Source organism: Strongylocentrotus purpuratus, unplaced genomic scaffold (assembly GCF_000002235.5).
Source record: "Strongylocentrotus purpuratus isolate Spur 01 unplaced genomic scaffold, Spur_5.0 spur5_scaffold_6, whole genome shotgun sequence".
NCBI lineage: Eukaryota > Metazoa > Echinodermata > Echinoidea > Camarodonta > Strongylocentrotidae > Strongylocentrotus > Strongylocentrotus purpuratus.
The window spans coordinates 30,606,250-30,626,281 of NW_022145612.1; the positions used below are offsets into that span (position 1 = coordinate 30,606,250).

General features: G+C 37.4%; 2 protein-coding genes across 3 annotated transcripts; one reads left to right on the top strand and one right to left on the bottom strand.

The window, feature by feature from the left end:
• Positions 1-216: 216 nt before the first annotated feature.
• On the top strand, positions 217-9,372 carry LOC588765 (twinfilin-1). The gene is made up of 9 exons (XM_011668640.2): positions 217-376; positions 2,933-3,016; positions 3,677-3,727; positions 4,048-4,178; positions 5,459-5,557; positions 6,014-6,244; positions 6,866-7,016; positions 7,479-7,597; positions 8,148-9,372. The coding sequence occupies exons 1-9, from the start codon at positions 244-246 to the stop codon at positions 8,295-8,297; spliced, it is 1,149 nt and encodes a 382-aa protein (XP_011666942.1). The 5' UTR covers positions 217-243; the 3' UTR covers positions 8,298-9,372.
• A 633-nt stretch (positions 9,373-10,005) lies between these two features.
• LOC593910 (complex I assembly factor TIMMDC1, mitochondrial) lies at positions 10,006-19,755 on the bottom strand. 2 transcript variants are annotated; one of them, XM_030972253.1, is made up of 9 exons: positions 19,687-19,755; positions 17,754-18,219; positions 17,143-17,308; positions 16,597-16,685; positions 12,963-13,030; positions 12,240-12,318; positions 11,594-11,704; positions 10,712-10,883; positions 10,006-10,638 (listed from the first exon to the last, which is right to left on the bottom strand). In XM_030972253.1, exons 2-8 carry the CDS (start codon positions 18,149-18,151, stop codon positions 10,754-10,756), a joined length of 1,041 nt encoding a protein of 346 aa, XP_030828113.1. In that variant the 5' UTR covers positions 18,152-18,219; positions 19,687-19,755; the 3' UTR covers positions 10,006-10,638; positions 10,712-10,753. The 2 variants fall into 2 exon arrangements, with proteins under 2 accessions (XP_030828113.1, XP_798458.3); XM_793365.5 differs by having other exon boundaries at positions 10,007-10,883.
• Positions 19,756-20,032: the final 277 nt, after the last annotated feature.

Sequence of the window (20,032 nt, forward strand, 5' to 3'; positions counted from 1 at the left end):
TTGAGGCAAGCGTAATGCGTGTTTTTGACCACCAAAAAGAAAAATAAAGAGAAAAAAGGAGGCCCAGAAGCTAAATTAGGCCCGACATGATTATTGTGGAAGGACGGTTTGTACGAATGTACACACGTGCTACGCATCCATGCTTGGATTTGCAATCCTCAAGTCCGTGGTTGTAGTTTCATCCACTATATTCTCGCGTGCTTAGTTTCGAAACTAACCACTCTTAGCTGTTGACGTCCTTTGATGGGGTTTATCCGGAAGTCTCACTGCACAGCTCAGCATACATTTATTTCAGCTAATTTTAAAGTTGTAAAATCCATCCAGACAGAGTTTTGGGGTAGCTTTTGCATCATGTCTCATCAGACTGGTATCAAACGTAAGTATATTTAAAGATTAGATACATTAATAACCGTAAGGTTAAATAATTTTACGCTGCGTAGTTGTAGTACTTGTAAGTTGTAGTTCACTGTTCCCGCTACCGGTACCATGCCATCACTGCACAGGGCCCAGTGGGCGAGGCCCGCTCTCGCGGTAGGCGTGATTCGGACTGCCTGCCTTCAAAGTCTACTGATGTGAGTTGTCGGTGCAAAGCGTCGGTGCAGTGGAGCTGGAGTGAGCGTGATCAGTGGACAGGAACTTTAATTTGGGTAGCTCTACGCTTATGGCTTAATTACTGATTATGCAGTAATGCACGGATATACTTTGCTGATGATAGTTGTTTGACATTGTCACTAGACTAGTCAATGTGAAAGTTGTTGTTGCTGTTGCCTGTTGTTTACAATTAACATGAACATGTAGGCTAGTGTAGGCCTATTACTTAATAAAACATAATAAACAATAGCAGATGTATAACATTAACTGCACATGATCTGATCAGTGATACAGTTCTGCCTGATCTTTTTAGTTTTATCAATTCAAGACTCTTGGCATTACACTTGGAAACAACAACAGGGGTGGCGGGCGCTGGTCTAAGAATGAGGATCTCCGCACAAACGACGAGGATGTCCTCGAACACGTGGACAATTTGCGTCCTAAAAAATTAGGATCATCCGTGATTTCTTTTTTTCTTTGGTGCTCTGCGGGTGTAAGGTTCCAATCCGCGTGCTGGCAATGTGAAAAAACGGGATTCCGCGTAATAAAATACCCCCACTTCACCGTCTACTTTTATGGGTTGTCTGTCTTTCCGAAAATTAATCGCTCATAACGTGTTTTTCGCATCGCCAACGCGCGAATCGGAAATAAGAATCGTCCGCGAAAAATGCGGACGATCCTTATTTTTGAGGACATGTCTGTCTGCGTTTACGAAGATGATTCTCGTTTATGCGGACGATCCTTATTCTCGGACCATGCAGCGCCCCTACTGTCAATAGTGTAGTAGTCTTGGAAAACGCTTGAAATCCAGACGTACTGAATGACCCGTTCAATCTGTATTTTTGAACGATGGTTCAATGGCCTTACTGGGGCACAGGCACAGGCTATACATCAATACCTGAATAGATATTACAGCAAATGGCATGATTAAACTTTAGATAAATAAGTCTTAACCTAAATAGGGCCACAGGTTCAAATGCCATCCCAGCTCGAGTTCTCAAGACTTGTGGCAATGTTGTGCTCAAGAAATAAAACCAGCCCAGAGCCCTCTTGCATAAAAGTCGAGTTGCGATTTGATGCAACTCGGATCAAACGTAAGTGCGCATTGCATAAAGATTTATGCAAGAGGGCCCTGCTGGCTTAACAATATTCAGATAATCACTAGAAATCGGTACCTGGCCCTGCATGAAGATTGTCCAATCTTTTTTGTTTATAATATAAGGCTCAAAACCTAGCAACTATATAGACCATGTAGACCAAGACCAGTTTCGCATTCTGTCTGTCACAAGATTATAGAAATGTCATATATACTGCACATTAATATATCTTTATTACGTCGCATTATGAATTCCTTAACTTATCATTTGACAACAGCATGGTTTTCCCTGTACATGTAACAACTCAAACAATACCCTATCAATTGTGAATTTGTGACTACCTAATGCTCTTGCTAAATCAATGGACAAACACTGAAAGTACTTTATTAAATACAGGTCTGATATAAATTATAATGTACTTTCATAAAGCCCTTGATGTAGCATATTTACCTCACCACATGCTCATGCTAAGACTTAACCATTATGGAACTAATTATCCAATAAAGAACTGGATCAAAGGCTTCATCACACAAGAAGCAGAGAGTTTACATAATTATGTGGTTCAAGAGGATTCAGACTCGATTAAAGTTCAATCCGGAGTATCGCAAAGCATGGTACTCTGCGCGCTGCTCTTTTTAGTGTACATGTACATCAACGATCTATCTGACGACATTTTCTCTACTGCTGGATAGTTTGCAGAGGACTGTGTATACAGAACTATTTTAACAGATACCAATGCTAACTTCATTGAATTGAACTCTTTGTACCCAGTTTTGTTTTCTTAGCTTTTTTGTTTTTTGAAATGTATAATAAGTTGGATAAACAAAAATAAAGAACATTTCTCAGCAAAATTCCAGAATTCTTTTCTGTAGATGTTTTCTTCAATATTCTGAAGGAAATATAGATCTACAGTGGAAACGTGTTATAACAAGGACATTGGGACTATCCAAATTCCCTTTTATGTATTGTATCTTGTTATATTAAGGTTTGATGTAACAATTTTCCTCTAAAAAAGGCATGAATAACCTTCTAGAGTACATCGTTTGTAGACAAATACATGACTGAACTTGAAGAACTTTGTGACATACTGATAAAGAACCTCAAAAATGAACATACTTTTCGTAGCCTCCGTACAGACTTACATCAGAGAATACAAATGTGATTCAATTCCTGTATGTTGACTATGCCTCTACAAAAGTAACAATTCTCTTCCTTTTTTCCTCCTTTAAAAAAAAAACTAACAGCTTCCCCTGAACTGGCTGAAATAATTGCAGTAGCCAAAGACATACAAGGAAGGACAAGAGCATTAAAGGTGATAATTGTCAATGGTGAGTATGAAACAAGGAAGAAATTTGTACAAGATGCATGTTATGGAAGGGCAATTCAGGACTGGTATTAGGGTCTAATGTGCCACAGATAATATAGAAGATATCCTCAGGTAAAATACATTTGATATGTCCATGTCCTGTCAATTGGACATAATTGAATGCATTGTTTTCATGTACACTGTTTGTTTATTTATTCAGTTATTACAGTTTCATCATATTAATCTAACAATCACCTGAATACTGAAATGGTGGTCCCAAATCCCGGTCCAGAATATGATGTTATGAATTTTGTATCCCCCATCCTGTGTTGCCCTATTGTGAAAAAAACTGCAGGGATACATACAAATGATAATAATTCTGTGCTTGTAAACCACACAAATCTGCATGCAAGAGGCACTCTTGGTGTAAAATGAAATTAGGATCAAATGTGTAAATTGCCTCAATTGATTTGTGCAATTCTCGTATGGTTTAGTCTGTTACACAGGTAGACAAAAGAAAGAGTTAAATGCTCACATTTAATTCTTCCTTTCTACTTTTCTTCTGTAATCAGTATATTGTAATTGTATATTCAAAGGGAATTCTGAAAATATTTGAGTACTCATGTACATGTATGCTGAGATCTTATCACCTGATTTTACCCTCTCAACCTTCTTCTCACAGAGCAATTGGAGCTAGCAGAGAAATGTGATGTCAGAGGCACATGGGAAGCTGATATCCTTTAACACAGTTTAGTACAAAGTCAATTTTTAAGTATGTGACATTGCCAATTAGTCAAGATGTTTACACAGCATTCTGTCATGATACAGCTATGCCAGTTTATCGATACAAATTCATAGTACTAGAATTATATATATCTTGATTATTTCATTATATTTTACCAAGGATGATTTAGCACTTTTTATTAAAGATGTTACCAATTAAAATCTTGTTACATTTTTTTGAAACATCCCATTATGTAAAAATTTGAAATACTAGAAAGTAGAAAGGAAAAAGCTGAATGTCTTTGGTATAGTCCTTGACCACAGGAATACATTTTGATGCCGTGATACAGCCACTGCTGGAAGAGAAGACACCCTCCTACATCCTGTACCGGACGGACAACCAAGATGATAAGGGATCATACAAGTGGATCTTCATCCCCTTCATCCCAGATAATAGTCCAGTAAGTGTCAAGAATGGTCTACAGTTTTTTAATTTTATATGTTTGATTACAATCAATAAAAACTACAACACTTACAGGTAATTATTTAATGATTACTGTGATAAGAATGAGGAAGGAAAAAAAAAATAATAAAAACTAAAAGTGGCAGTAAAGTTGTACAAAAAATTGAAGGTCTTAAAGCGGGACTTCATTACTTGTAGCTACTATAGAACCAACAATGCCTAAGCGGTACGGGTTGATCTCCCATGGTCCCCTTCCTCTTATGTTTAATAGTTGAGAGCTAATTTGATGAGATAACCACCTGTCAGTGACCACGCAGGGAAGTCTAATCCTGCCTGGCCAAACTAGTGCAGATAGACTTTAAACATATATAGGTTGCAATTAAGTATCTAAAACAATGTTAATTTGTGAGGTATGATAAACCGAGGCCGCTAAGAACGTTCCACTGACTGACACCAGCAAAAAGAGTAAATTAGAGCCCCCGGCTGCTGTTACCTTGACCAGGTGTCAAGGGTACGGCGGCCGGGAGAACCTCCATAGTTTGTCCTATATGCTCTCGTTTAAAACTTTAAAAACATCATATATGTAGGAGTATGCCCTCAACACTATTGAATATGTCTACCAGTTGTTCTATTGTTAAATTACTACTACAGTACTTCTACCGCTACTACTACTCCATCCACTCCTTCTTGGTTATTGAGTCTGACAGCAGAGACGCCAAGTTCAAAGATCAGCAATGCGTGATATTTTCATAAATCGGCGCGCAATCGCGCGAGCGAGGGTACACGTATAAGGTATAGCGTTTATTCTAAATCAAGAGCGCGCGTCGTGCGTGCGAGCCTTTTCACACCCTCAAATTGCGTGATTGCGTGATACTTGGTAGCTCTGTGACAGGTCGATTGTCCCTGGTGAGATGGGTCATAGTCAACCTTGATTCTTGGTCAGAAGTGTTTTTAGTCAACTTGTTTTCAAACGTTTTGTACAGAATTCATTATTTGGAATATGCCCTGGATTCTAGGGTTCTTAAGATGGCTCATACATCACCTCCCAACTTCTGACTTCATTAAATTATTCACAGTAGCTATCAAACCTTGTAAAGGAATCATTTACAGTCATACATTGATACAATGTTCAGAAGTATATTATTGTTTGCTTTGAATTCAGTCCCCATGTATGGACTATATCTATGGACATGTTTCACTTTGAATCAGCAAATTGCAGACATGATATAAATGTTGATGCCGAAGTAATGCAGCATTATTTCTCTTTTCTATTACCAGGTTCGTCAGAAAATGTTGTATGCTAGTACAAAAGCAACAATGAAGAGGTCTTTTGGAGGAACTAGTCATATAGATGAGGAACTTCCAGGCACAACAAAGGTAAGACCCCATTCCCTCACATTGAATTTTAAAAATAAAAATTCATTTCCCCAACTCTACTATTTGAACCTATTAAATATCAGTATACACAATATGAACAGGAACATCTGCAATTAACCTTTTAATTATTCAAGAGCTGTTGGTTTTAATTGTCTTATTCATAGAGCGAGTGTATATGCAATTATAACCAATAATTAAAGTCCTGGGACCAGTTTTACAAAGCTTTTTTTCAATGACAAATGACAAAATTCGGTGACAAATCTGCTGATAGCCAATCAGAAGCAAGGATTTCAGTAGCTTATAACAAAAACTGTCATTTGTCACTGATGACAAGTTTTGTGAAACGCCCCCAGAAAGTAGTATAGAAATGATCTCTTGAAGAAAAAAACAAACATATGATATGTTTTCACCAAATGATTCGAATTAACCAAGAGCTGTCTACTTCCCGTTCTTCAGAATGAGGTGTCCTTTGAAGGCTATAAAAAGCACCTGGAAATGAAGGCTGCTCCCGGTCCTCTGACGGAGGCAGAAGAGGAGGCTAAGCAGGTGATGGAAATGGAAACCAGATCAGATATTGGTGTGGACACCAAGAGTCAGACATTACCCGGTCTTGCCTTCCCTGTAGAGGAAGCTGCCATTCAGAGGATAAAGGAGGTCAGAGCGCTCAAAAACACCTATGTACAGCTGGTAGGTATCTTCAGCGTCATATAAGTGATCGTAAGAATTGATTGTCGTTTTAAAGGTACCATTTACTTACTCACTTACTTGGGTGTAGAGCCATACCATAGGGTGGAGAGGTATTGTTTGATTTTGTTAACATATGTTTAAAAAATCCGTCCAAGTGATTACAGGGAGCAAGGTCATAAAAGGTCTACTGCATCGTTGGTGACAGTGGTATGGAAATACTGTGAAATTACTCTGTATTCATGCCATCACCGATTTATGATGATATCCAGGATATTATTGTTTACTTGAGTGCTCTGACATATTCTCTGGTGGTAATTGCTTGGGTTTTATTTTGTGAAAGATGTAGCAATAGTTTAAGGGTTGCAATTCAGTTAGAGTTCAGTTAGGTATATTTGGTCAAGAGTTAACACTATGAACTCAGTCATTGTAGAATATTGATCGCAGAGCAATGTGTTGTACCATCATTTGTACCACTGCACACATAGAATTCCTATTGAAAATCAATGATGATCATTCCATTACAAAATGTTGACTATTTTTGTTATAATCTGACTACCTGTATATGAGATAATCTTATTATATGTTATGACACCAAAAGTTTTTTTATGATTTACTCCACAGTTGATCGATGCCAAAGAGGAGGTTATCAGGTTAGCAAACTGTGACCATACGAACGTGGATTCTTTGCCATCTAGAGTGCCTGATGATAGCCCGAGGTATCATCTCTTTGTTTTCCCGCACACGTATGAAGGAGATAATCTCAACAGCATAGGTAAGACGATTGCTTCATGGTTGGTGTTCATTTACTATCAGCAATAACAAAAACATCAACAGTGAGTAGGTTTTCATTCTGAAATGGCTGAATTCCTTGAAATCATACAAAAATCACCAATATTGGATGATTTAAGTATTTAAGGGAGTCAAAAGATGTGCATTTTCATTTTTGTTTTTGTTACCAAACCACTTGCCTACAATATTAGCGCAACTGTAAATCACATTGTGTGAAATCATAGAGGTGATAGATATTGTGATTCAATGGTGATCAGACCTCATTGACATTATTGAGGTAAAGAGAATAACAAAAGTGGGGGGGGGGGGGGGAGTTGGGGACGAGGTTTCAATATCATATCATGACATGTAATCTTGTACACAGAGATTGTCTTGATTGAAATCCAGAGGTACATTAGTGAGATATTTGATCTGGTTTTCTTTTGTGTTTGTCTTCCGATTACAGTGTTTATCTACACAATGCCTGGCTACAAGTGCCCTGTTAAAGAAAGGATGTTGTACTCGAGCTGTAAGGCTCCGTTCCTGTACAGCTTGGAGCAGATGGGTTTCGAGCTGGCAGCCAAGGTGAGTAATGAAGCGAATAGGAAGGGGACTGGGTGTGGAGCCTGCTCCTTACCGCCCCTTCCCAGCTGTGAAACCATCAAAAAATAACCCAGCACTAAACAGGGTTGAACCTGCTGCTGAATACATTAGAAGGATGTCTGATGACTTCTAATGGCACCTGGTTATATTGGATTTAAGCCACACTGTACCACTTGTAGCTACTTGCTCCCTCTATATAGAAAACAATGCCTAATCGGTGACTATCGGTCCCCCATGATCCTCTTTTTCTTATGTTAATTGAGAGCTGAGTTGATGAGATAACCACCTGTCCAGTGACCTTACAGGGTGGTCTAATTCCTCCTATAAAATAGTACAGATAAGCTTTACACTGTAATTGTTAACATTGTTGTGCCATAACCAGTCAAAGATTCTATAAAACTCAGAAAGGTAGCAAAATGGTTATGAATTTAACTCATTCGAATGAGAATGAAAAAACAAAGTTTGAATTCACAGTTAGTCTAATAAATTCATTGCCTATTGAAGTCCTGTACATTGTGTTACTTTCATGCAGATTGAGATTGGAGACCGCGATGAACTGACGGAAGAGTTTCTTATGAGTGAAGTGCATCCTATAAGAATGGTTCACAAGCCAAAGTTTAGCAAACCTCAGGGACCAGCAGGAAGGAGAGGTCAATCACGGGTCACCAATACTAACAAATGAATAAGTTATTGAAAGATGTTTTTATGCATTGAATACCGGTGTGTTTTGAGCTGAGGATGAGTATACCTATAAACTAGTACCTAGAAGTTAACCACAGTTCATTGTATCCGAAAACAATTCCAAAACAACGTCCATCTTCTGAAGAGAGTTTGAATCATGTCTAGAAATTATTGTTACTTCTCTTTATTCTAAGCCCACAGTGTAACTTATCTTTATTCTAAATCTACAATGAATCGTGGGATTTATATGTACATATTATTCTATTTCCTCATTTCACGTATGTTGTTCCTGTGAATGATTAAATTTACAGTGTATTTCATAATAGCAGTCACTGTATATTTCCTTCAGATATAAAAGGTCTTTTATCCCAGAATTTGCTTTTATTGCTATTTTATAGAGCAGTAGTAAGGTGAATAAGACCGAATGTTAGGCACTTTGGAGGTTTTGAAACCAAATTGTAGGTGTATACAGTATTAGAGATCAGGCTCATTTGTAATTCAATAATATAGTGTTGTATTGTTAATCTCCCATGTCAAGCAGTTGCAGTAGTGAAACTTAAGTACTGATGGCATATATTTCTCCCTTCATGCATCCATATTATAAGTTGATTAAATGATTCTTGTAATTGTAATTATCTGTAGTGTTGGACCAAAGACCGGTCCATTAGACAAAATGGTGATTAAGTTTTGAAAAGTACCGGTATGTGTGCAAAATGTAGTTGTATTGTTTATTGTTAATACAGAATATAATATAACTTTTAAATCATTTTAGCGAAACAGAATTGTGGCATATTGTAACAAGATTAATGTCTGTAGAAAAAAGGGGAGAACATAGCCAAAGCATACATTAACCTTGAAAAAGTAGAGAAAACTCACTGAAAAGTACAAAACTCTCAATCTCTCTCTCTTTGATATAAGATATAACCAAAGCATACATGCATCATCTTGAATAAAGTATAGTATTACTATTTCCTGTTTTTCTTCCAGGAAATAAAGAACAATGGGAATAAGTATTGTCATAACAATGCAAGAAAGAACAATGCTGTAATGCTTTGAACTTACACAAAGTATATGTATAACTTTTCTCAGTTGTGTCTTCTTATCAGTTTGAATTTCTTGCATGGAATCTTTTCTTTCATTTATATACATATACCATTAAAGGTATAGACCAGTTCTGGTCATGCGATTGCATTGTGAAAGAAACGTTGTGGAATCGACCAGAAAAGGTTGATCATCTAGCATATAACTTTTGGTGTGTACTGCAATGATAAGAAATTTGGCCTAGTCTTAGTAAAGTTACAAGCACTGTACACAAAAAGATGTATATGGGACTACCCTGTATCTATCCAGTCCAGATATATATAATAATTTACCAAATATATCAATTAGTAGGCGTTTTCCCAGCAAAATTTTTATCATTAAATATTAATCAAAACATATTCTTTCAGATGATTGGCAATAAGAGCTTCCATTTCATTTTTTGAAATGGAGGCGTTTCCAAAACTGGTCTTTACCTTTAATACCCAGCCTCAATCCTTAAAATACTTGTTACTGAACGGAGTAAGACCCCATGTGGTATACTTAATTTACCAAATATATCAATTAGTAGGCGTTTTCCCAGCAAAAATTTTTATCATTAAATATTAATAAAAACATATTCTTTCAGATGATTGGCAATAAGAGCTTCCATTTCATTTTTTGAAATGGAGGCGTTTCCAAAACTGGTCTTTACCTTTAATACCCAGCCTCAATCCTTAAAATACTTGTTACTGAACGGAGTAAGACCCCATGTGGTATACTTGTTTAACGTGTGAGATGAAGTTATAAGCAATGTAAATGTGTAATACCAAGATTGCCTTGGGATAGTATGGGATATCAGGTTAATAAAACTACTGATTTAATCGTTTTCTTATTCAAGAAAAGATGTAAAATAAATTTTATAGAATTTACAGAATTTTGTAGAACGTTGCTTTTAATTATTATTAAGCATGAATAAAGCACAGATAGTGAATTGTTGTCCATCTTCATTTATTTATTCACTCCTTTCTCTCACAATGTACCACAACAATTGCAAATAGATGATTTATTTTCATATGTACATGTACTTGTCTGGTATCGGCTTAATACGCCATGAGTTTATTCCTACTTTGTTCTGTCAAACAAGACCATGTTTTCTTCACAACAGAATGCCTTTACACTGAATCAGAATCTGTAACGTGGTATGACAGAAGTACATATTTTGATATCGTGTCTTTTTGTACTAGATAACCCTTTTCAAATATTTTTCCTTTTATCCTTGCTGATTGAAAACAAGAAAGACAAAGATTGAAACTGTTCTATTTCAATCCAAAATTTAATGAAATTCATGGCACAAACAGCACTGGAGAAGGCATGAATTATCTATCAGACGAAAATGCTTTCAATTTCAAAGTCCATACTATGTACATGAATTATATGCTATGAAGATGGAACAGATGTTGATGACGTTTGCTCTACTTGCTTCTTCTCTCGTAAGAGTTGCTCACTTCTCTGAATAGATTCTTCCATCATTTCTATCATTTGAGGAGTGACTGACATCCGAAGAGAACTAGAAAATGAAGAGAGAGAGAAAGAAAAAAAATTTAGTGTGAAAATATTATCACAAAGGAAGTGAGAAAAAGAAGGCCCAAAATGCATGGGTGTGTGTGAGGGTGAGTTGGTACCGATGACGTCCGTAAGAGCTATACCTTTACTTTGACGGCCACTCACAAAACCTGGACATTCTTGGTTCAAGGACCCTGCTTTAAAATTTGAGACCAATTCAATAGGGTACGCTTATTTTCTTCAGATGCTCCATTTGCATGTTAAAAGTTGATTATGCAGTAAATTTCCAGATTGTCCTCGGGATTTATTACATTCCTACAAATGTGTGTCCTCAAACATGTAATGACATAGACCTACTAAGATACACCAGAAAGCAGAAACCGTAAGCACATGTGTCTATTTTGATATTTTCGCAAAATTTAGTGGCATGTAAAACTATAACCTCTAACAGAGGATCGCACCTGGCAATCAGCGCCTTGTCCTTCCTCGATATAAGATCTTTCTAACCTGGCAGGCATGCATCAGATTGTATTGAAATATCCAGTACATACTTGCTCCATTTAGCTAGATCTAGGCTGGATGAAAGGTGATTGCCAGATGCAGTCCTTCCATATGAGCAACAGCTTCAGGCACTGCATTATTCTGCGTAATGACGAATTCTTAAAAGTATACATAACTCTGTAGTAAACCTGAAGTAATGACTTGTTGACTTACCGTTCTTGCAACCTCTCAGCCTGTAGTTCTGCTCTCATCCTTCTATGTTTTTCTATGAATGTCTCCCCCATCACATGCTGAAATCCAAGTAAAAGGGCGCCACATGGAATCCTGATCAAAAATATCAAACAAGTACAATCAGATGGGTAATCTTTGTTCATGCTGTGTATAATAAATGGATAACAGGGTTAATAGCCCATACGCCAAGAATCTTGCAACAAAATGGGTCTAAATGAGATCACATGACAGGATAGATGGCATATCTTGGTGGTTGTAATGAAAGTAAAAACTATCACATATGTGATGGTATTTTCCCCCCACTGATGGTACATGGTTTTGTGAAATATAGACTTGGGCTATTGTGATACAGGTCAGGTCAATGTGAAATGCCTATGTGCAACAACGCGCAAGCAGGCAACTGATGAGCACAAAGTTTCATTTCATCCTGTAGATTAATCAGTGTTAAAGCGACTGTGAAATTTCAAGCAAAGATATAGATTTGATAATTCAATTAACCTATTGTTGACGGGAACTGGGTGTTCCCTCTTTTAAGTCTATGGGAATGAGAAAATTCTGTAGTCAACGGGTCAAAATGTTATGACTTGTAGAGGTGAAATAAAACCAAGAGGGTTGGTGCAGAACTTACCCAAGCAAACCACCTACAAATGCACCACCAATCATACCTCGCAGACCAAGACTTATTCTGTACAGAGCTCCTGTGCTCACTACAAAATAAATCAAAAGCAAAAAGATTTGTTTATTCACACAAATATAGAACATTTGTTCATGTGGTGTCTTATATGTTTTAAGTTTGATCAAATAACAAACATTACATAAAGAATGCTATCTTTGATGCTTCTACAAAGGCTATCGACCCAGTATAATCATTAGGTGAACTGAGTTCTATGAAACAATGCCCATTTGCATTCAATTGTGGATCATAAAACAACTAATCTTGTTTCAGTTTCACAGCTATCAATAGATTCCATGTAAGTTCATGAAGTATTATAAATGGCCTTTGAAATAAAATGCACAATACTATACCACATGTACAAGTGATTCATGGCGGAAATCTTTAGCCATCATACAGATTTCTTTCCCTGAAATCAATTTTGTAGAACATTCATTGAGACATTGATTACAAAGAGGTGCAATGGCTCAGTGGTAGAGCAGAGTTCTCAAAACCGGGAGGTCCCAGGTTAGAAACTAAGTCAATACAGAAGTGCCCTTTAGTAAGGCATTAATCTTCATTACCAAGTCCCTCAGAGAGGACTCAAAGCTGTTGGTCCCGTTGCCTCTTACAAGCATACAAATGCTTTCTTGCATTAAGGCAAGACAAACAAACATATTATTCATCATAGGACCTTACCTCCTGCAACGGTGTAAGATATCATATCCTGCTTGTTCCTGTACACAGCAAGTGACATGCTTATACCACTGAGAAAAAAAAGAATGACATTACAAAATCAGTTACAACAAAACACCACTTCAGCTGGCAGAGAGGAATAGGTTAGGTTCTAGAGTAGTGTCAGGTACATTTGATTGAAATCATTTTATAAGAAATACTTATGGCTTGATTTAACCATCAAATAGGCCAGTGAAATTGATGAATTTGATAATCCTCGATAATATCAGTACTGGTATGTTTTTTTAAACCACTCAAGTACAAGTATATGAAGAGAATGAAATGATCTAATAGAATTAATTCATCAAGTTAAATTACACTTACCGGTAGATGTTTGCACACTATTTTTTTTTGGGGGGGGGAGGGGGGTGGTACTTAGGAGTACTATCTATGCATTACCTTTTGTACAACAATTATTCTTCAATCCTACTTGAAGCTCTTCGATCTGTGTATGCATCATATATTTTAATGTAACTGAGGCAGTGTACATACATGTAGATCTCCTATATTGGGCAAATAAACGCTTGCAGTACAGTAATGGTAATGTAACTTTGACTTTCCTCCCATAACTTCACTGAATTACATGACTAAATACAGCACCTAAAGAAATTCTAGCAGCATTTATTATGATCAGCGCTCAAAATACACGGGGGCGGTGGGCGATTCGCCCTCGTGAGCTACATAATCGCCCCCGTCAGGTTGCTCACGGGGGCGATTGCAAAATTAAAAATCGCCCCCGTGGAATTATAGAATAAAGATTATCTTTTCTGTTATAACTTTAACACAATATTTAGTTTCAATTTTCAAACCTTAAACCAATGAAACGGAACTTAGATTAGCGTGCAAGATTTCCCGTTCTATGAGTAGGCCTATTAATTATTACCGATTCAGCTTGCAGTGCAGTGCCGCCGTCAGCAGTGGTTATAGGCCTACTGCGCCGTTAGTAACGGTACGTGTGCACGCTGCCGCGCCATGTCTGCTGGAGCTGGAGGCGATCGCGCAAGGGCAGAAACATGGTCATGGAGAAGTTTTTCGTTGTGAAAGCGTAAACCTGCTAAAATCTGGTCATTTTAAATGACCAGCAAATAATGAACCACGACCAGTAAATCAATATAAGGAACTTTTAGATTTGCACGATGAGAACGTGGACTGCAACGTGTGACCTCCTTTCAAGGCACTGCCAGTGCTTAAAAGGACGTCACATGTGAGGGGGCTGGATAAATGCACATATATTTGTTTTGGGGGTCCAGTTTTTTGGGAACATTTTGGGCCGACTCAGCCGGCCGGTGAATATTAAAGTGGGGGGATGCTGGAGAGGAGGACTACTAATCTATTTTATTTTTTCAAGGGGGGGGGGGGAGTGAAGCGCCGTTTTAGCATGACTTTCTTTTTAACTCTTACTTTCACCTATCTCAGATAACCCTAAGTTTTTGGTTGCTGCTTTATGTAGTTGATAATGCATGTTAAAATAAAGAGAGAGAGAGAGAGAGAGAGAGAGAGGGAACCACTATCATTTTGCAATGGTTCAGGGTTTGTGTAATGTACATTTGAAACCATTTCTTAGCGTCTCAACCCTAAAAAAACAGCAAAACTATTTTTGAGGAAAATCATTATACTGAACTGAATAAAGAATAATAGCTTTATATTGGCTCATACTAATACTGATATGAGCTAAAGTATTTGTATAGAGGTATTCCAAAATGACATTCTGATAATCAATATTTTGTTCTGGTATCATATGTATATACACATAAAACAACTGATCTCTATGATTTCTTAACGTGACATAGCTTCTTCTCCCCCTGCAAACAAAAAAGAAAACAAGGTTATTTAATAAAAGGATCATACGACAAATAATCATTGTGATTCAAATTGTTGCAAGGATTTTTTTGAATAAGCAATGCTTTTCACCAGAATCTTCTTTGAAAAAACGACTTTTACAAATCACAGCCATGCAAATCTGCCACTGTGTTGTAAGATCACTTTCAGATTAGGAGAAATGTATTCTTTAATGAGTATTTTACATTGAATGGAATGTCTTAACTCAGTAAGCATGGCAGAGATTTGTAAAAGTTGTTTTTACAAAGAAGATTTTGGTGAATAGCAGTGCTTATTCAAACAAATATTCGCATGAATTTGAATCACAATCATTATTTGTTGCTTAATCCCTTTTAATGACCTTGTTTTCTTTCTTGTTTGAAAGGGGAGAAGAAGATAGGCCACGTTAAAGACATCATAAAGATCAGTGTTGTATACGTATATATTATATACACAGGCCCCGCGGAACGTTTATCAAAATGGGGGTCTAAAGTATTTACGATCAGGTAGAGGGTAGCGAGCGTAAATTGGTGGGGGGGGGGGGGGTTCGGAGGTTTTAGGCATTTAATTACGGTCAGAGAAGCACAAATATTTTGATGCCCCATTTGTGTCACTGGCAGGTCAGGAGGGGGGGGGGGTTCTCTATTTTATTTCTTAAGGTAAAATGTACGTTACTATCCTATTTTTTACCGGTTTGTGAGGCTAGGGGGGGGGGGGGGCGGGCTGGTAGAATCAGCCCGTGGATCCGCGCCTGTCCAAAATAGCACACACACAAATCGCCTCGCCGCTACCGGCTCAGTAAAGAAAGAATGTAAAGGTTGCTCTGAATAATGAGGAGGAAATAATGTGCAGAACAGGAAAAAATCGAGAGAATGTCATCAGGGGATGAAAGTCAGTAACAGCTATGTAGCTTGTATGGATATTTGTATAACCAAGAGCCCCCGTCAGTACTAAAAGGGCCCCTGTGAAAAGGCTCACGGGGGCTCTTTTTTGGGGGGATGAGCCCCCGTGGACAAAAAATTAATTTGAGCCCTGATTATGATATTAATAAAAACCATCTTCCTTTCGTTCTTTAAAGGTACTATGTCCCATTTGCAAGCCAATAAAATGAAAAAGTTAAATTCCAACTGCATTTGAAAGATAATACTAATTTAGAACTTCCCTGAAAAAGGTGGGGCTTGAAAATGTCTTCAAGTGGGAAAATAACGACTATTAGTTGTCAAATCGACTTTAGGGCTATAGAGCCCAAAAGTAATAGTCTTGATTTTCAGACAATTGTACCGAATGGTCTTACGTTTTATGCTGCACAAAGATTCAATCAGTTAAATCTTGGCCATCACAAGAAGTGGGTTTTTGATGTGGACAAATGCTCATGTACCCTTTACAACTCTTTTCATGTATGTTATTACCAAAGAAGAAAAAAAGCCAGTCAGTCACTCAATAGTGTCTGACAGTGAAGTCTAGCAAGTAAATGGGTTTCCTTGCATACTTTGAAATATGAGGACACTGCTAACGTTTAAATTTCACAGATAGGACATACATGACATATTCATAATTCCTGCAAAGTTCTACAGAATTTGAGGTTGGCTGCAAAAGGGACATAGTATCTTTAAGAGGAGCAAAGTGGACAAATGTTGAACAAAGAGTAGCTCATTATTCTAAAAGTGTGATTGTCCAAATATAAGTTTTTGGGAGAGTTTAAACACAACGAATGTAAAAAGTCGATACTTCAAAAAATCCCTGAGGAGTTCTTATTTAAACTTTCTTCAAGAACACTCACTGATAGCTTCCAGCCAAGACAGCCGTTCTCCATCCCCATCTGTATCCATAGCGGATCATCCCACGGGATGCAGCATTATAAGAGGATCCCTGGTATTAAAATGAGAGATAGAAGCCAGGATGATCTCTTTAAATTCCTTACCACAATCACTGACTTAATCAGACAAGAATAGTTTTATCAAACAATTTAAAACAAACAACCAAAACAATTGGCCATCATTTACAGTAGGCACAGCACTTCTGTGAGGGGAAATCACATCATTCAAAATAGTTTCTGCAGAACTGTCTAAAATGCCCATGCAAGATTTGTTACTATAGTAGCCCCTGGTTGCAGAAACTTGCAGTAGCTGTTGATTGTATGTGATCTATGAATTTAAATTGACACAGTAACCTTTTTCTTCCTTATACATAATATGATGTCCTAAGAATAACATTGAGAACAAAATCTGGACTCCCAATTGTGCCACACCAAATAAGATTCAGAATGTACAGATAGATATAGCCTAGATCCTAAAGAATGTCATATCACATCAATATAAGTACTCACTGTAGCTTCTAACTTGCTGCTGTACAAGGATGCTTGACTGTTCTGGATGTATCTCTGCCTGGCAAACCTTGAAGCTGGAAAGCCACCATATGCAAACCCCAACATACCACCTAGAAGAAACATCATGATCACTTCATATAGTTCACGAGACAAGCCATCCTCGTTACTGTGTAAGAAAAGAACAGAAAACCAATCACATTTGTTATCAAATACAAAGTTGAGAATAGAATATTGGATCATTTGGATAAAAGTGAAAGTTATATTTTATATTATTTACATGTTTAAAACATCTTCATGTAAATGGGGAATATTCCAATACTGAAGGAGCTAATTTCCTACGAATATGGACAAATTTAAAGTATTTCAAGTGCAAGATAATTAATGGAATGTGTCAATTACGTGTAAAATTTAGACAATCCGACTTTGATTTACAATGTTTAAAAATAAGTATTCTTCAGTTTAGTCAACAATTTGACAAACCCCATTATTGTACACTGCTCTAAAATCTAAATGTTATAGTAAAACATATTTCTTGTACACACAGGTGTTCAAATAAATATGTTAATAATTAGAAAAAAGAAAATTCAAGAATCTAAAGACTGCATACTAACTTGACAAAGTATGCCTCCTTCAGTCTGAGCCATCCACTACCGGGATCTGCATCTTCTGTTACCATGGTGACAGAACTATCTGCATCACCTTCCGCCAAAGAACTGTGTCCGACCCCATCTTTGGTATTGTCCACACTCTGTACTGAAGAAGCATGTACGGTAGGCAAGAGTGCTATTCTACTAATGGCCACTTTGTGCAGACAATGTTCCAATCTGCCAAACAGAGTTTGTCTTGATGGCACACTGCATTTTAAGTCTTGATATCCTCCCGGTGTTACTCGTAAAATGTCACCTTTCCCATTGCTTGCAGCGTGACAGCTCTTTGGATGTTGTTGAATGCCTGCCATCGATTCTCCTGACTTGGAAGCGTCGACCATATCATGGGATGGACATGGCATGTTTGCTTTGTTGGATGATGCTTGGCAATTCAGTTACTTGGTGTGAAGATGCATGTCAACAAGAATACCTGTAAATGCAGTTTGAGAAGAATACAGATTCAAATATACAATCAAATATAGATTTATATCATGACATGGTACATCAGAGGAGTGTCCACTTGCTACAGATTATTGTGTAGCAGTAGTAAATGTTTATTCAACATCTGACCTGCAAGTGTCCAGGCCATAGCCTAGCTGGGCAGCATTTCACAAAAGTAAAAACCAGAGTACATACATAATGTACATTATGTCCTGAGTCTGGACAAGTTGGTTATTCAGAGTTTTGAATTTAAACAGTAATATTAAGATATTTACATGCAATATTTCCCAACTCTTTTAAGAATTGACAGATAGTTTCATATAGATGAATATTCATCATGGTTAATGCTATTTGAAACAGCTTTATTTTTGTTATGCACCTGGACACACAACTCACCCCGCCCCCTCCCTTGATCATACTATAGAGCATAAAGTCTGTAACTTAAAGAAAAGTTTGTGGAAATCATGAATTTTCAGGAGAGCGAAAAAACATTTCCTGTCTCAACAGACTTAGTGCTGTGACACCGTCCTTTGTATGGAATTTGTGAAAAAACCGAGACAGGAGGCGTTCCATGGATTTATCAGGTGATGTCGTAGGCCATTAGGTACACAATTATGCAAAAAAAATCAAAATCTCAAAAAATTGAGATACAAGGTTTTGTCACCCTCACCGACGATATGTGTTTCAATGGTATTCAAATCACGTTTCAATGATGACAGTTTCAGGAAATGCTGCTGCCCTAAAAATGCACATTCAGAGCTGAGTTAGACAGAAAGCTTGATATACCACGCTTGTTCCACTGAGACTAGTATACGTTTGAATTGCTCCAATGACCGCCTCTGAAGTGCGTCATGTACAACGTATACGTAATGAGGGGAGGACATACGTTACATCGATAGTACAAGTGTGAGTGCTGCCGGGGGGGGGGGGGGGGGGGGGTAATCAAACATAAAGACATACGAGGGTCGCTCTGTCGCCCTGTGTTTAACTATAGTTTGTACTGTAGCACAGTGTAATTTAACCTTTCTACTGCCTACTGCACTGGATATGATTTGTATTTTGTACAGAAAACACTCAACTTCATTCAAGAAATCAAGTCTCACTCTCATGTCACACTCATCATCAGATCATACTCATTCATACTCATAGTCATAATCATACTCATGATAGTCATACTCATACTACTAGTACTAGATTTAGATCTCTCATATCTCACCCTCACCCCCCTTCAGTTTTCCCTATTAATTATATTATCATATTTTAGGCTTAGAATCTAGATCTCTCTCTCTCACTCTCAGTCTCAGTCTCACGCTCTGAACACACAAAATCATGAATTTATCTAATCTAGATTTCTAGATTAGAAGGCACCACTGAGCATGCTGAGCTACTTCTACTTGAGTCTTGATCATGTTGATACTTCTTTACAGCGTAGCATTTAAAAGTGAAATATATTTACCAAATATCCGTTATGTGCAGTTCAAAACTCAGGTCTATGGTTTTAATAAGCAAGAACATGAGAACTTCTAGGGTCTATGCATGCAAATACATGCATGTATGTTGTACGTATTTTGATCTAGTAATAGTCTACTATCTAGTCGTTAGAGCGCTTAACTGTGTCTCAACATTTACACATATGCGGATTTTCCTAATAGATGAATGCATGGGTCAAGATATATGCCTGCCACTTCAAACTTAATGGTATTTTTTAAACATTTTCTAGCACTTAGTATATTTATTTATTGTTTTTTTGTTTGTACGACTAGCTACTAAAGCACAAAACGTCAGCATCGAGACTAGTAGTG

Excerpts from the sequence above, each read along its gene's own strand:
- LOC588765 (XM_011668640.2), top strand. The coding sequence starts at position 244 with ATGGGGTTTATCCGGAAGTCTCACTGCACAGCTCAGCATACATTTATT. Across the intron at positions 377-2,932 it reads TCATCAGACTGGTATCAAAC|CTTCCCCTGAACTGGCTGAA; the intron begins GTAAGTATATTT and ends AAAAACTAACAG. Across the intron at positions 7,017-7,478 it reads AGATAATCTCAACAGCATAG|TGTTTATCTACACAATGCCT; the intron begins GTAAGACGATTG and ends TTCCGATTACAG.
- LOC593910 (XM_030972253.1), bottom strand. The coding sequence starts at position 18,151 with ATGCCATGTCCATCCCATGATATGGTCGACGCTTCCAAGTCAGGAGAA. Across the intron at positions 17,309-17,753 it reads AAGGAGGCATACTTTGTCAA|TAACGAGGATGGCTTGTCTC; the intron begins GTTAGTATGCAG and ends TTTCTTACACAG. Across the intron at positions 16,686-17,142 it reads GCAGCAAGTTAGAAGCTACA|GGATCCTCTTATAATGCTGC; the intron begins GTGAGTACTTAT and ends TTTTAATACCAG.